This window comes from Leptosomus discolor, chromosome 1, assembly GCF_034619465.1.
Source record: "Leptosomus discolor isolate bLepDis1 chromosome 1, bLepDis1.hap2, whole genome shotgun sequence".
Classification (NCBI taxonomy): domain Eukaryota; kingdom Metazoa; phylum Chordata; class Aves; order Leptosomiformes; family Leptosomidae; genus Leptosomus; species Leptosomus discolor.
In genome coordinates, this window is record NC_141391.1 from 211,401,501 (window position 1) to 211,418,948 (window position 17,448).

Consider the following 17,448-nt stretch of genomic DNA (forward strand, 5'->3'; position numbering starts at 1 on the left):
AGGCTGTAGTGACCAAAGCCATCGTTTTCAGAGAAGGGTCACTAGGGGTTTTTTTTTCTCGCATTGCAGAGCAATTGGAAAGAAAGAGCCCCCCTGCAGCCCTTCTATGGGACTGAGTTGTCTGTGAGTGGTGTTTGTTCGTTTTAACCAGCAGGTAGGGATGTAACTCCACTCCAACCCCAGAGACCTGCACATGAAGCAGAAGCGGCATGGCCTGGAGCTGTGAGACCAGGGTGTCCAAGCAGTTGTAGTAGCCACTAGGCATGTCTCTGCTGTTCTAGTGAGATATTCCCACGGATTTAAGAGCCCAAAGGCATCTTAAGTGCACACAGCTTAACAGTTAGTAAACAATTAACTCCAAGCTGAAGCATGAATGATTAACAAAATCAGCCAAAGGACTTCCATATGGCCAGAGAAATTGTTTAACTTACCACCAAAAATAAAATTATCTTAAATGAGAGTCTGGTACTGATTGGTTGCTTTGCAAGAAACACCTCTATATGGTGTTATCTCATTTTCTTCCACAGAAGGTTAGTGGTAACGAAGCTTGGGGTAAGCCTTTTTTCTCAGACTCATAAACATTATCAGTGTTTGCATTCTCTGGTTGACTCAAGAGAACTCAAGGGGAATAAACTTTTGGAAACAAGATAAAATGCGAGGCATCCCAAAATTCAGCTGTGAATGTAGCTCAACAAAGATTTTCCCTGTGATAGCCAAACATCAGTTTCTGTCATTTCTTCCCAGCGTTATCCTTTCTCTGAGATTAAATGAGGCATGCTATGAAAATATTCTGTCCCTTGCCATAAGGTCTCCACAAGGCTCTATGGATTCTCATTACAGAAGAATTTAATTTGTAGTATTGTGATTCCAAACCAACGGTAATGGATTGACTTCCCATTTAAACATGCAAAAGCAAGAGCTAAGTTGGACCCATCCTACCAAACAATACAAAGCACAAGTAAAACCAGTAGCTTTAAGTGTCTGATCAGGAAGATATCACCTGCTGGTTGAAAGCATGAGCAAAGTAATCAGTGCATTAATTGTGTCCAGAAAGTGAAAGATTGCTGTGTGATGTCACTTGGCCTTTTCCAAACAGCAAGAGATGGAGTGAATTTTCCCAATTCCAGAGGCAAAATGAGATATTTACACAGGAGGAGCAGTAGCCTAATTAAGAGCTGCTTTATTGCAGAACAAATAGAGATCCTCTCTGCTTTAGGGCATAATGAAGATTGTCAAGTCAGTAATTGCATTGATGGAGTGGTTAAACTTGTGCTTCCTGCAGTGAAGGAATGACAGACCAGTAACTTAAAAAAACATAAAGTAGAGATTGGTGTGAAATGTATAGAAACTAGTGAACAATGGGAAGGAGGAAGCTGACAAATTGGTCTCTATCCTGACTGATCATAGAACATTGGGACAGTCAAAAAGGCAAAAGAAACATGAAATTCCAGTCAGTCACAGGCAGCCCAGTTCACTTGCATAACTCCTTGCCACACGATACAGTAGACATCAAGAGCTTAGAAGGGTTGAAGATAGAACCAAAAGTGTGACCATCCATCCAGAGTTCTAACATTGAGTTGGTTGGTTTTGAACAGGATTTTGGGAGAGGTTCTAAACCCTCATCTTCAAGGAGGGTGTTTGATTTGGCAGCAAGCTGGTTTCTGTTGTCAGAGGTATGGAGCATGTGTAAACTCCTCTCACTGGCATGCCACTGAGCCACAGGGTGTATTCAGAAAGCACTGGCCTTTCTCTAGAACGTCCAGAATCAAGTGGGGTCAGAGACAATGTGTTGGACTCGCATCTAATTGGGCTCTTCTTGGAATGGCATCATTTCTTAAGACCTTTGCAAACATCTTTGAATTGTAGACAGGGATAAAAGAGTTCAGATTTACATATGATACAAGAGGAGCAGAAAACATTTCCAGGAAATACTGGTTTAAAAGCTAGTGGAGTCTCAGTGGCATCGCTGTAATAAATTATTCACTGTGATTAGCTGACTGTTAAGGACTACCTGCTGACTCCTTCTGCTCAGCACTTTTATTTCTCTTCCCGTTGCTGATCCTTCATGCTTTCTGGATTATGGACTTGGCTGTAAACTGAACCAGTCTTCAGGTCATGGCAGGTTCAACCTATTTTACAGTGCAGTAATTCAATCTTGGTTTAGTATTTGGAAATGTGGAACACTGGAGGAGGGAGAGATATACAAAGTGTGGTTCTTTACCACGCTGTTTCTTCTCACGGAGAGACGTTGCTCACTCAATTTCCTTCCATATCAAAATGTAAGATCCAGACCTGTGACTGTTGAAGAGCAGCCATAGTTTAAGACCTTCCCCTGCTGAAATGTCTCATTCCATCCCTGTTAGACAGGAAACCATGTTCTCACTAGCACCTTTTTTGCTGCTGCTTGTCCTCGATTTGAGGTGTCTACCATCCAGCACCAGGCTCTTCCCCTTTCAGCACCCACTACTCCATGCCCTACCCCTGCACTTCACTGTGCCAAAAAGCTGCCAAGCACACTGGGGGGGTGAATAAATCAGATCAGAGCACACTGGGCTGGAAAGCAAGATTTTGTCCCTGACACCAAGGATTTCAATGGGATTTGGCCGGACGTGCCACTGGGCTGTCATTCAGCGGACATTTCTTTTGGCAGCAGTACCAGCTGAAGTGGCCTTCACCACCCTCCTCCCCCATCGCAATCCTGCCACCACTGCTCATTTCCTCCCCTGGGCCCCTTCCTCATCATGTTGGTATAACTATGTGGCTGGCAAGGAAACTGCTCCAGAGAAGCCATCGGAGCTTAGCAGAACCCAGCCAAAAAAAGTGGTCACTTTTAACCTCAATCAGTTCCCAATCCCATTCACCATCTGGCCCACAATCAGTATCCCACAGCACAGCTGTAGGCCCTGGGTATGGGTGCAGGCTGCCTAAATCACAGCAGACAGAGAAAGAAACTGTCATTATCCTCCACAATGACTTTGTGGAATGAGACAGGAATGCCATAGCTTGGAAGAAGACAGCAGGAGTTTGGCTGCATGGAATTTGCCATGGTTGAACCAGGATGAATTAACAGTTAGGTATGGGTCATCATCACCACTTTTCCTCATTCTCGGATAAGCTGGTAAAAGTTTGCTTCAGTGTCTCTACCAGACAGGGCTGATCTCAGACCACCAAGTAGATTGTCTAGGTAAAGCAACTTCTTAAAATCAACAAATAGTCATGCTTACTTTCCATTATCTAGGTAAATACATAGCTTGATCAGCTATAATGCTTGTAAACACTAATATATAGTCTAAGGCATTACTGTTTTATAAGGAAACCAACCGTATTTTGGTGGTTTAGTGTATGGGTACTGTGGTGATACCATCAGGCATACAGTCCTGGGTTTTCTGTAAGAAATTACATTCACGAAGGCTACAGCATGACATCCCATCCCCTGATCCAGCCAAGCCAAGCCCATGGCTACCGTTAAATATAGGAGTAGTCCCATCAAAGTAAAACTGCCTTGCTCTAAATGCTTTGTCGCATTCAGGTCTTAAAGGGTAATTCTCTATAAAAGCAGCAGCCAAGTCTTAAATGGTTCTGCAGCGCACAGCAGGAACTTCAACAAGATGCAAAGACAAATCACTCCGACAGCACAAAGTGAAACAAATTGGACCTCAGCACCCTGGAGTTAGGGTGGAGATCTGGAGTGAAACTGTGCTTGGCTCTGAAATGGTAGCAGGCTCCCCACGTACCCCACCCTTCTCAAATGCTGTCCCTTAGTTCACCAGGACTCACTGCTCCAAAAGCCCAGGCATTTTTATCACCAGATGAAGCCAGGTAGGGGCTCAGGTATTTAATGGCTACGAATACAAGGCACCTTTAAGTCAGCGGCCTGGGCAGGAGGCTCAAAAGGTCAGGCATTGCAGCCCATTGCCATGGATGTGGGATTGCTGCTGCTGTGGCACCCTGTATGCAGACACCCCACATCACAGGAGTGTTTTTAGTCACACAGCCTGATATGTATGTGCATCGTCATAGCATGACTGGCTGTGGGATGGGGATGGCGGTTCCTGTATTTTGGTTACAAGAGAGATGTACTTTAGTCATGCCACTAGAGAAGACAAAAGGAACCTGAGGAAAGAGTAGCAGGAATGGTTTGTGGGTGGCATAAAACATTCTAGGGTGCCACAGCTGATTCATAGGCTATAGGCTGGGCATCCTTTATCTAATACATAGTATATTATGTCAGAAAGGAGAGATCTTCAATGCAGAAAGATCTAGCCACTTTGATTTGCTTGCAGAGGATAAAAGGGAAAAAATGTAACTTACAATAATCAGGAGAAAAAAGTTCTCTGTAGGCCTATTGATTTAGACACACCCAGCATGGTGACAGCAATGCAGTATCTAACAGCATCTACCAGATACACGTGTGGCAAAAGTGGCTTTGGTTGTATATAAAGTCAAGGTCTGATCTCCCAGTCTGTATACTGTTATAGACACAAATATCAAGTTGCATTAGGCAGACAAATAATGCTTTGTCCAAATAGCAGCTCTTCCCTCTGTGATCTGATGCTTTGCTGTATCTCTGAGCCAATAAATCACTTTTTGAAATTTAATAGGGAATTGTCTGTTCATAATGGAAATGAATGCAGAGTGGTGACTATATAGATCTAGATGCAATTTCTGTTTGGTCAAGCCAGAAATGTTTGTTAGGGTGGTGTGGTCCCACGAGAACAGCACACAGCAAAAGGGATCTCAAATTGGACCAGAAATTGTTTGTCTGTTTGGCAAAAAAAGAGTCCTGAAGCCTGAGGGAAAGAAGTAATTAGATAGTGAGCTGCGATTGCTGACAGACCACTGAAAGTCCCACTTAGCCAAGCCACTCTGATTCCATGGGGGAAGGGAGAACAGCAAGCCTCTGGGAAGATCATTGGTGGGGTTGTTTCCCACATCAAATCACACAGGAAACCTTTTTTTTTTTGGGGGGGGGGCAGTGAAATTAATTAAAAATCAACAAACTAATAGAAATACAGGACTGAATGGAAGTGTGGCAGGATGGAGGGCTAAGTTACAGTGCAGCAGCATCCCCATCTCATGACCTGGGGGCACCCTCAGCAATGGGTCACACTAATTCACAGGTGACAACCCATGGAAATCTCTTGGTAAATCTGCCCCTGAAACAAGAGCCCGTTTGTTTGAGCTGAGGTGGTGCTGTTCTGCCTGGACCAAATCCTTCCTCATTCACTCTAACTACTTTGACAGAGGTATGATTGATGGGAGCAGGGTTGGCTTGAGGCAGAACACAGATCCATTCCCGGAAACCATGGCCCCACAGAAATCACTGGGACAAAACTGCCATTGACTTTGCTGGAGCTGTGATTTTCGTGGAGTTTAAGGCCAAAAAGGGACCGCTCATAACCTCCACCCTGACCTCCTGCATAACTCAGCCTCTAGAAATTTGCTTGCTGGTTTGTTCAGTGGAGGGAATTACATTTCCAAGGAGGAATTTTTTTTTGTTTGTTATGTTTGTTTTGTCTTTAAACTACAAAACGAAAGACTTGGGAATTTGTAGCTGCACTCGTGCAAGCTGTGTGAAAATACTGTCACTGTTTAGTTCCATTGTTTAGTACCAGGTCTAGGACTGGGATATCATCCAGAGTTGGCTCTTGCCCATAGCGTAAGCAAGGGAAGGGGTTGCATTTGGGCTGTTAGAAATGTGCTACGTTATTTCCCTGCCTTTCCCAGAAGCCTTTCAGAGCATCCAGTCTGGGTGGTAGTGCGTGCATTTGGAGGGATGACTGTTCCTTCTGCATAGTATGATTTAACAAGGCATTAATCATCCAAGAAGCTGCAGGACTTGAAGGACTGGGAGACACCATATAGGTCAGTAAATCCAACAGCAATTACAGTTGGTCATTTATTAGATGCTTAGAATCAAAGGAAAATATAGGTCAACAAGGCCCCTGGAGGTCTCTAGCCCAACCTCCTGCTCAAAGTTGGGCCAACTTCAGAGTTTGATGAGGTTACTCACGGCCCTAGTGTTTGTCCACCTTCACTGATTGTTTCGGTTTTCGAGGGTTTTTTATATATCTAGTCAGAATTTCCCTTGCTGCAACCCTGCAACCTCTGTCCTTTGCCTCTTATCCTTTTGCTGAGCCCCTCTGAGAAAAGTCTGTCTCCATCTCCTTTGTAAATTCCCTTTAGGTGACCAAAGAGAGCAGACAAACAGCTAGTAGATCCTCTGTAGACTTCTGCAAACAGTTTGATTCTGAACAGCCACCAAGTGTGATATCTGAAACCCCTGAGAGCATGTGCATCGCTGAGTAACCCCATTCTGCCTGTGCCCCATCTCAGGTGCTTCAGGGCAAGACATGCATACAGAAAAAGGAAAGAAAATGAGGCACCAGATACCTGGGCATGTATGTCTGGTTCTTAATAGTCCCAATGCAAAACGGTTCACGCTGTGTCCCCACAGGGTTGTCCAGTCACAGTGCATACTGCCCAGTTCAGTGCCAACTGCCCAGTTCAGCGCCAAGTCCAGCTCTTCCGGGCACAGCAGGCAGAAGAGAGGATCAGGGACCCAGTACCCCAGCCCCAGGACAGAGAAGCCTGAGAATTTGGATTATGGTAGCTAGAGAAACACGCCCAAATAGCACCTTTTGGAAAAGCACTGTGCACCAACCACCAGTGCTACCCTTCAGCAAGCCTCTCTGTCCTGTCCCTGAGCTGCAGGCCAACACAGGAGCCAGCAACAGCCTCATTACTTCCAGGGGTTCCCAAATGTATGGCCTGGTCCCTCCACTGGATACTCAGGCAAGGCTTCCTGAGCCCAAAGGGACAGAGCACGACCCAGTGCCTAGCACAGATTAACTCAGCTCCCCACACCTCAGCGAAGTCCATGTCACCCAGGACATGAGCAGCCAAGCTAGAAACACTCCCCTGTGTTTCATTCACAAAACACGCTCCCCTCTTTATCAGGAGCCTCTGGCATTTTTCAAATGCTCTCACGCTGACCCAACCTCCTGCTGTGTGCAAACAGCACGCACCGGCCCCACGGTCAATAAAAATGGTAAAAACCTTCTTCAAACTCACATAGCTGAAACGGATGCAGATCCCTGGGCCTCCTCTCCTCCAGGCCCAGCTTAATTAGGGAGCAGCCAGCAAACCACAAGTGTGCTCACAAAAGAAGCTTGCGTCTGAAGGGCTTTGACTGCAGTTCTTTGTAACTAGTCACAAACATCTGGTGCCTGGCAAGCTTGCCTGCCTCTTGGAAGGGGTTTCCAATGAGAAAATTCCTGTAGCTTGCACCTGAATTCTCCTCAGCGTACCGTGCAGCACTCGGATCTCTCCCCTGGCTCCTCTTCTAAGCTGCCAGCTTTGCAGAAAAGCCATTTCTGGCACTGGCTTCCCCACTATAGCCTCCCCACCCATCCCAAAGCATTTTAAACAGTACCCATGGTCCAACAGGGAACAATTATTCCGTTGAATGTTTGTGGGTTGATAAGCGGTCTTACAAATTCAAGTGATAGCGTTGGTTCCAGTTTCACTGGCACGACAAAACATAGCCCATGGTGGGGATGGTCCTCCCAGAGGAGGAGGGAATAAGGGTAATTATTTTCTCCTCTTTTAGTAGCCCCTTTCCCTTTTATGTGCATGCACGAGTGTGCAGCTGTGCTCAAAAGCCCGTCTCAGGGAGACTTCCCTAAGTATCTATTGAAGATAAAATGATCTCATGTGCAGCCTGTAATGATGGCCACTACCAAAAATTGTTCCCATCTGAAAGCTGCCCAGTGCTCCATGATCCGAAATGGGCTGCTGACCTCAGAAGAGATCCCAGCGGGCAAACCACCACATCACAGAACCTCACCCCACCGCAAGCACCACTAATTGTCCCCTTGTCTGCGGGCTCCGAGTGAAGGCAGCTACTCAAGGGCAGAGGAAATGTGCTCTCAGCTTGTATTACCGAGGGACTTTCTCCTAAGCTTCATTTCCAGCGTGTTTGGGGAGATGCTGTCTCAGTCCCGGCTAGGTACCTACCTTTTATCTGGCAAAAGTCACTACAGCCCTAATACAACGGTAAAGCCAATACGAATTGTCCTACCCACGAGGGCAGGCAGCCCTGCAAATTAACCAAAGACAGTCATAAGCCAAATAACAGAAAACCAGACCCAGTCTCGGTGCAGAAAGAGACAAACCTGCCATGAACACGCATGCTTTGACTCAAACTAGCCCTCAAACCCACACACATCTGTTGTCACTGCATGTCCACAAGACTCTGTTGAAATTACGACCAGCTCCCGGCTCGTATTCCCCAGTGAAGGCTCCAAGCACCAGCGTGGTAAAAGGATCTTGATGGGTAAAAATTATGCTTCCATTGAAGAAGACCCACTAATGGCACCTTGTGCATCTGTCACTGAATTAACAACATCAATTTCAAACCGTACATAAGCTGGGCGACTGGTGGAGGGAACAGATTGCTTACATTAGGAGGTCTGGCTGAAGGCAGACTTTAGGCTTTGTTTCTCCTGAGGGGTTGTGATCGGCTAACAGGAAAGCAGATACTTTCTTGTGGGTATTCACATTTTTGCAGATTGGATTCCTTCTGTATAGGAAAGGTGAGACCTCTCAGATCTATGGGGGCAAAAGGAGTGGGAGGCTGCAGAATACTACTTAGGGAGCAAAGGGAGCACGGGTACCGCAATGGTAGAACGCACGTGTACATTCTGGAGAGCAGGGCTATGGAAAAAAAGACACAAACTCAGGTTGTGGGGTCACTTCCACCCCCTCCTTCCCAAGATTCTGGATTTGCCTCCTTCCGCACCCTGCCAGGATAAACAAAGAAGCTAAATATAAAAATGCAGTGAGCTGGGGAGCAGCGCTGGTACCCAAAAATGTAGGTGTCCAATGCCGTTTTAGCCACTGCTGGGGATCCAAGACATCTGCGTGGGGCTGGCAGATATGGCACTGGGCCTGCGGCAGGCTCGCTCCTTCCCTCCTGGGGCAGCGGCCGGGGGCCAGGCAGGGTACCCCGGGGCATGGCAAATGGCACTCGACGCCTACGTTTGGGCATCTGAACAGCTCCCCCAGAGCCCTGTGTGTTTGGACAGTTGGAGTTAATCATGGAAGGGAAACAGAGCTGCAGTTAACGAACTGAGCACTGTGAGGTTTGGTAGCAAAGAGGACAAAATAGAGAAGGATTCGAGCGCAGGGGACAGTCCAGCAGAGTCCGAGGGAGGAGGATGGGGAGGAGAGCGTCCAAGGAGAGCGGTTGCCAGCAGCTCAGAAAAGGGTTTCAAATTCCTTCTGCGCCACGCCGCAGTTCAGTCATAAATGACAACGGGAGACCTGGGGACAGAGGGATCTTTTCTGGAGGGTGTGATCTGTTGGGTTTTTAGACTGTTACGTGTACCACATGTCTGAGCGCCTCCCAAACACGTCCCCTGCACATGCCGTGCGGCACAGCCGCATTATCCTCCCCGCCTTGCGGACGGGCATCTGGAAGCATGGAGGGATGTTTTCGGCAGCCCACATGGCAGTCTCAGGCTTGACCCCAGTTGTTGTCAGTGGGAGTTTAGGCCCCAAACTTCCTTTTCATGCCTTTGAAGCTGGGTACTTGCAGGGGAGACAGACTTCGTGTTCAGACCTCAGTTCCTGGCTTAACCCTTTCACCCCATGTCTGTCGTCCCTCGGTGGGTAAAACAGTGGGTATTTCTGTGCTTCATTTGGTGATTACAAATTTTACGCAGCAATTAATTTTTCCAGTGGAAGAATAAAATAATCCTCTAAGAACAGTGCAACTCAGCCCTTCAAGCTTCCCATCCCTCCTGGCCCCCTTCGTCCCCTATCCTCCTGTGACACGGGACAGCCCCAGAGTATGGGGCAGCTCAGTGCCCTCCTTTCCCCACCCTTCCTTCCAAACACCCCTTTATAGAACAAAAAAAAAAAAAAAAAAAAAAAAAAAAAAAAAAAATCAACAACAACAAAACCCCCTTGGTTGGAAACTTTTACAAACACAAATATTTTCAGTTTTGCTGCCCCTCAAAATATCAGTGAGGAGAAAATTTTGGGTCCTCTCCGTGGCTTGTTTTATTTTCTAGACTTCACCTCCACCAGCAGCTTAATCAGTGCAAATCAAATTACGCCTCCTGTTTACTTATCTCCAGAGCGCTGGCACTGGCAAGCGGCTTATCTCAGCATGGCAGGAGCCAGCGCCTTCCTTGGGGGTAGGACAGGAACTCCACAGAAGCTGCCTGTAGTGGGAGAAGGAGCATAAATCAGGGAAGGCTCTGTTGGCTCCGCTCCCCAGCACTGAGGCGACGCTCTCCGAGCTCCGCTGCTTGCCAGGTGCCCAGGGGGTGGAGGCTGCCTCCTCCACGGGCATTTCTAGAAGCCAAGCTTTGGATTTTGGTTTACTCCTTCGTAAAGAGGAGGCGGTGGTGCACCAGCCCGCGGCGGTGACAGCGCGGTGGTTTGCAGTCACCGCGTCCTTCCTGCTGCTTCTGGGGTCAGTCCTCCCTCCTGCCTGGGAGATGGGGGTTATTTCACGGCACAGATGAGGGGCACAGGGACCGTGTGTGCGCATCCCACTGCCCAGGAGCACTCAGCGGGCAGGCAGAGACCCCCAGCGCTGGCCCATGCTGAGGCAGGGGTGAGGGCACGCAGCCAGCACCCATGAGACCTGCGTTTGACTCCCACGGCTGCTTCATGCCTCGGTTTCCCCCCTCGGTGGTAGCGCTGGCTTTGCGGGCTGCTTTGAGACCCCCAGCCAGGGCAGCCCGTAAAACACGGGCACGAATGTGACTGGCGTCTTCCCGCGTTCCGCACCGCCGGGAGGGCGCTGGAGCCCCGGGCATCGCCGCCCCCCCCCACCCCCACCCCCGGGTCTGCCGGCGCCCGAATCCCGCTTTTCCCGTGGCTTCACGCGTTTAAACCGCGCTTCGCCCTGCAAAGCCAAACCGGCGCCCTTCCCCGCCTCCCCCCGCCCCGGCCCCGAGCCCGCCGCAGCCAGGCAGGAGGGAGCCGCCCGCCCCCGGGGCTGCCCCGCGGCTCCTGGGCGGGGGGCGCGGGCGGGACGCGGGGCCGAGCCGAGCCGGGCCGGGGCGGAGCGGAGCGGAGCGGGGCAGCCCCGCCGCAGCGCCGGGAGGAAGCGGGGCGGCGGGCAGGGCTGGGCGAGGGTTTGCGCGGAGGCGCCTCACCGCCTTCTTCTCCCCGCAGATCTTCCAATGGAGGCAGCTGGAGAACCTCTATTTCCGCGAGAAGAAGTTCTCGGTGGAGGTGCACGACCCGCGCAGGTGAGCGACGAGCCGAGCCGGGCTGGCCGGGCTTTGCAGCGGCGAGCCGTGCCGAGCCGGGCTGAGCCGTGCCGAGCCGGGCTGAGCCGTGCCGAGCCGGGCTTTGCAGCGCCGAGCCGGGCTTTGCAGCGCCGAGCCGGGCTGAGCCGTGCCGAGCCGGGCTTTGCAGCGCCGAGCCGGGCTGAGCCGTGCCGAGCCGGGCTTTGCAGCGCCGAGCCGGGCTTTGCAGCGCCGAGCCGGGCTGAGCCGTGCCGAGCCGGGCTTTGCAGCGCCGAGCCGGGCTGAGCCGTGCCGAGCCGGGCTTTGCAGCGCCGAGCCGGGCTGAGCCGTGCCGAGCGGGGTCGTGGCCAGCCGCGCTTCTCCCGCCGCTGTGCGGGGCTTACTGCGCTTCGTAGCCGGGGAACCCGTAAACAAGGGGCAGCGGGTACCGAGCCGGGGGCTGCCGCTTCCTTCCAGCGGGGCATTTTGGGTTCGGGTGGGTGTTTTTGAGGATGTGTTGCCCCTCGGCTGCTAGCAGTGTTTTGTTCGGGTTTTTTCCTCCCCTGTGTTTTGGCACCTTCTGACCCCCGGGGCTGAGCAGCTCCGGTGCCCTGGCTGCGGTGCCATCCACCCCCGTGTATGAAAGGGGGGTAGCCTTGTCCCCGTGTTGCGCTTGGAGCCTGGAGATGGGCGCCAGATTTTGTACTCACATGCTTCCTTGTAAATAAATATTCAGTAGTGCAACTGAAAGGAATGGCACGGTACCAGAGGTTTACCGGCAGTCTGGATGAAAGCCCATCAGTCTTTTTGGCACGGGAATCTTTTTTTTCTTACTTTAGAAACCTGACGTGGGAGCGAGTGAGTTCAAGTGACTGTGCTGCATCTAGTCAGTGCGTTCTGCAGCTCTTGCTCCTTTGCATTAGTGGATGGTTACTGCAGACGGTGGCCAGTGTATATATTGCTTTATAAGTTGTTCTCGCTAAAAGCAATGTCCCACTTGCAAAGTGAGTATGAATACAGCTGATGGAAACCAGCTCACCAGCTCTCTGCCCAGACTGATTTGATGTGCTGCTGGTAGTAGCGTGTTTTGCTGATCGCTCAGCTGTGATCCTGTTTCACCTGTTTCCTGTGTCTATCTGTGTACTAATATATGTACTTTTATTAGGGGAATTTTGCATGCAGTTTCTGTGCTTATTTGCCCTGATATGAACATGCTCACACCAATACAACGGTGCCTGTCTCCACAGGTGCATTTTGTTAAAGCAAAAACTGGGTGGAGCAGCTCGTATCATTGTGTAACTCCAGGTCAGCAGAGCCTTGAAGCATCTGCTTAATATTAAGCATGTAAATAGTGGCATGAAATCTGTCAGAGCAAATTCCCAAAGTTGAGAATACGCTGAGAGATCTTCCAGCAGTGGGAGCTGGGGGTGGTGCACTCCTTCCCCCACAGAGCCTCTGGTAGCAGGCAAGGCGTCAGAAACGCGTGCCGCAAGCGGCCAGCAGCGAGAAGCCCCTAAACGCCCAGGCTGACCGTTTGCTGGAAGCAGCAGTTGCAAGGAAAAGAAATCAAATAGCTCTGGGAGGTTCAAATCATGATGATACTTGCAACTCAATGTGGTGCATGAAATGTGGCCACACAGAGGAACCTCTTCTGTCTCGTTTATATTTAGGTGATAGGAATTACTGACACAGAAGAGCTTCCGGTTTTTATTCCGTTGCATTGTTTTTCTGAATCAACACCAGGAGGACAAAACCCTGTCCCAGCTTGTCAGCCTGGTACTTTCTCACTACAAAGGAAGTAATTTGGTTGATTTTTGTATCCAGAGAGTACCACCATCCAGGTCAAACTGCTACTCTGGCTGTAAAGCAGCAAGGCACATTGCAGTGGTGTGGTGGGAACACGGCTCGGGTTGTAGCCTCCCAGCCAAGTGGGATGGACTCCTGCGAGGAGTTGTTCAGCATGTGGAGGCGCAGGAGTAGCCAACGCAGTGCTCTCTCCGCATTCCTCTCCGTGTAGCCAAACCAGAGCCTGAGTCAGCGAAGCCACACTTGCAGGAGTGCAAGCACGGCTCTGTGGTTGTGGCCAGGGCTGGGCAGCACAACGTATGTTTTTAAGCCCTGCCTCTGCCTGTGGCTTCCTGTCCTGAACAAGCCATTTAACCTCTCTTCATCATGGTTACTTAGCCTGTAAAGGAGAGAAATTACACATTTCAGGGAGTATCAACAGGGTTAATTCCATAGCTCATGTGGCATGCATAGAGAGAAGTCACAGAAAGAACACCCATGGGCCATCTCTTGCAGATCCCTAAAAGACAGCTGTGAAAAGCAAGTCCACAGCTATGACTGGCTAAGTCTGCAGACTTTTAACGGGGTCTGCAGTTTTGATGGGAAACGTGTACAGATCCCAAAAAGAAAAAAAAAAAAATGGAAACCACTGCTTTTAAGATGAGAAGATGAATGGCTTGCAGAGTATTTCTGAGAGTTCAAAACAAGAAGCTGCATTTGAACTGAACAGGGTGACACCAGAATTAAGGCTTTAGCCCATGTTTGAGTGCCTTAATGCCTTAGAGCCTTATATGCCAATGTGCTGCGGTGGTTTGTGTCCCTTAAACCAACATAAAGCATCCAGAGTTGGATCCCCTCTCCAGCCCCAACTTCAAGAGCACCTCCCAGCACAGCCTTGATTCCTTGTCCAGTGACAGGGACGAGGCAGCCCAGCACCCATCCTCTTTAGAACCATCAGCCGCTGTCCTGTTGCATCTGTGGAGTTTTCTCACAAGACCAGTATTCATAATGGGACAAGGTCTTCTGCTCCAGTTGCACGGAAAGGACTCGGCACAGGGTAACACTGCAACATGAGATCCCAGTTGTCTCAGACCTTGTTTGCATTGGCCACGGCTGTTTTCTCAGAGAAACTTCGCTCCGATTTGTAGCTTCACAATTTGTCTTTAACACATTTTTCAGCACTGAAAGGGCCCTGACACAAGAGCTGTCAGCCCTCTCCCAGGCTGAACCTGGCCAGCAGTTCCCATTTTGCTGCAGAGTTTTGCTTTTCTTTCATTCTTGGTTCTATCACAACTTTCTTTGACCGTGTGCCTCCCCTCCACGTGTTCACCTTCAGTTTTGGACAGGGCAGTAGTCCACAGTCACCAGAGAAGAGGTGGCCAGTGCTGGTGCAGGAGGGGAACCACAGCCTTAGCAGGCTTGAGGACTTCTGAGTGCTGTTAAAAGAGTCAACCGTCCCTTGCACTGCACAGTAGAGCTCCTGAGCTGTCCTGCAGTGTAACCTCCACGTCTGCATCACACAGAGTGTCTGCTGACTATGGACTGTGGCAGCCCCTCTGCAGCACACCCTGCTCCCCAGGCTGTGTCTTGCATTGGCCCCTCTTCACCATCCACATCCCTACATGAAAGGCTGTAACAAGTGTGTCACGTTTCTGAGCTAGCCTCTGTACTTGTGCTAACATTCATTTCATAATTGTACTCCACCACAAGGCTCTTCATAACAGACTGGAGAAGAGAACCTCATTTATTTGAGGCTCTGGAGATCAGGGACTTGGTTTACTCCAGCCAGTGCTACATCCCTGCAGCAGGGGGGAGGTTTCTGCAGACCAGGACGTTGCAAGTCTGTGCGTGCTGGTGTGCCAGTGTCAGGGGCTCTGCTGGTGGCATTAGAGTTGAGGGGTGGGGGGGAATGATGAAGCAGTTTTGTACAGCTGTCAAAGCATGGGGAAACCTAACCTGTGGGTTTTGATAATTCTTGAGGACAATTGGAGAGGAAACATTTAGCTCTTATTTTTCCTGGTTTTATATCCACTCAGCTAATCGCTGAGTAACATTCTTCTCTCCAGGGCACTAGGCAGCCCTCTCTGAGCCTCACAACTCCCCTTTCCCATACCACGTGGCAAGTCCATCTATATCTGTTTACAAGTGGGGAAATCAAGGTACCTGAAGAGTTTCTCCCACATTCTCTAATGCAGCCATTGACCCTGTGGATCTTTAATTGTCACCTGCATCCTAATGTTTGAGAGCCACCATCCAAAGCCAGAGGTAGTGGAGGGTGTGAGGACTCAACCTCAGGTGTCTCAGCATGTGGTGAGACAGAGGATTCACACGTGCTTTGGCATTGGTGACTCCCCTGGGACATGCAGGTCAGCGTCAGCTCAGCCAAACCCAGGAATACAGTCTGAACTGGACAAACTGGATGGTCTTTACTGCTAGTCCTCTGGAGCTTGCAAACTTGAGGAGTTATTTAAAGTAAATGCTCTCCTGGCTTGATTAGCTATTTATTGCTGTTCTCTAAGCATTTTTCCCGTTAGCCCAAGGGTGCCTGCAGTAAAGACAGCAGCTTTTACTGCGAGAGGTTCTGCTGGAGAAAACAATCCGAGGAAACCTTCGTGTAACCCCGGTTCATTCTTTTCTCCTCTCTAGGGCATCTGTGACCAGGAGGACTTTTGGGCATAGTGGCATCGCTGTGCATACATGGTACGCCTGTCCAGCACTAATAAAGTCTATCTGGGCTATGGCCATTAGTCAACATCAGTTCTACCTGGACAGAAAGCAAAGCAAGGTAAGCAGGTTGGAGGTGGGAAGTGCATGTTGCGGTGGGTAAGTCCTCCTCACTCCCCACGATCTCAGCAAGGTCAAGTCCAGATGGTGGCTGCTTTCGGGCTCTCCCTTTCCACTTGAGATCAAAAAAGGCAAATTGACTCAAAATACCTGCTGGCTTTGGCCAGATTGGAGGCATTTGTATCGAGTTCATGTCTATGGGAGTGGGGATTGAGGGAAAGGTACTGAACTGTGGCCAAACTGGAGGAGCCAAAGTTTGCAAGCAGATAGGGTCGTGTCTCTGGATGGTTTCCACATGTCTTCTGGTTCTTGAGGTGTGTCATAAAGTTAGAGCAGTTTCCAATAACGGAGTTCAAAGTTGCAAAGTTCACACTCTACACCTGTTTCTGAATCCTTCTTGCTGTCCCTTGCTTTTTGCTATCATATTTTCCTAGAAATGAGCGGTAGGGATATTATTTCTCTCTCCACACAGACTCTCACAACAGAAGGGGGGGGAGCAGGATGCTGACAGCCTGGCCTTACAAGGAACTGCCTTGATCTGATGCTGCACAAAGGGCTGCTCAATACACAAAAGAAACCACCTTGAAACCAGAGGAGAGTGTGTTTTCCCTCTAATTCCATTCATCAGCAGTAATTTTAGGCATGCCCAGAGCAGCAGGAGATTGCTTTGATCACTACGAGACCACTTTAAGACAGAAGAGAGACTTCTCATGCAGATGCCCTTCTCCATATGAGCATGCTGGTGTAAAACTTCACAGAGAAAGTGGAGTTTGTATTGAGTGGGTACCTTCTTATACAGCTGCCTACATCTCTGGTGAGATGGCAGGAACGTGCAGGGTGATGCTCTTCCAAATGGATGAAACAGTCTAAACATCTTGCTCTTGCTGAAACCACCGCTCGCATTTTCAAGCAGGGGCTGCTCCCTCCCTTGCACAGGCCCTGGCCCTATCAGATCCCTTCATGAGCCAGTTCAGCCCACTAAACTGGCAGAAGAATGTTTCTTTTCCCTGTTTTTCTTTGCTGCATTATTTTTCTGACAGTTAAATGAATTGGACTGGCTTGCTGAAATTATGTGAAGGGCCGTCAATGTGCTGTTAGTCCAGCTCACTCTAAATCCTGACATCGCTTTCCCCATCATGATCTCTGTGACTTTATTGTAGAGTGGGTAGGACTTTTGGATGCCTTGGGCAGAACACATGGTTACACTCACTTTGGCCATGTCCCATCAAATGCAAAAAACCGGGATCATCTTAAGTTTCTGTGAGCTGTATTGAATTTAGGGGCGTAGCTAACAGCCTGAGTGCCGGCTGTGAATATGGACAAAATTGCAGGCTCACCCGATACCAAGTCATGCTTTCCTGTCCCCCTCCTCTGCTCAGCACCACCAGGGCAATGCATAGCCCTCTCTGTTTTGCTCTCAACAAAACCAACTCGGCAAACAAACAGAAGTTTATTTTTCTCACTTTTAGCCAGATGGTTTTGTGGATCTAGCTGTAAGGTATTTAGGTCACAAGCAACCAACAAACAAAAGGAGATTCCCTCCTCCTTCCATTTCTTTGGTAAAAAACTGGGTCTCTTAAATACCCAGGACTTCCCTTCAGTGACTTCTTTTGTTGTTGGCAGATTG

General features: G+C 49.4%; 1 protein-coding gene across 4 annotated transcripts in view; it reads left to right on the top strand.

Moving 5' to 3' along the window:
* Window positions 1-17,448, top strand: part of FRMD4A (FERM domain containing 4A) — a 224,525-nt gene that overhangs the window by 174,532 nt on the left and 32,545 nt on the right. For all 4 annotated transcript variants that reach the window (XM_086474608.1, XM_086474614.1, XM_086474601.1 and 1 more), the window contains exons 12-13: window positions 11,197-11,273; window positions 15,684-15,822. In XM_086474608.1, the coding sequence (XP_086330734.1) occupies window positions 11,197-11,273; window positions 15,684-15,822 (216 nt within the window). The remainder of the gene's footprint in view (window positions 1-11,196; window positions 11,274-15,683; window positions 15,823-17,448) is intronic.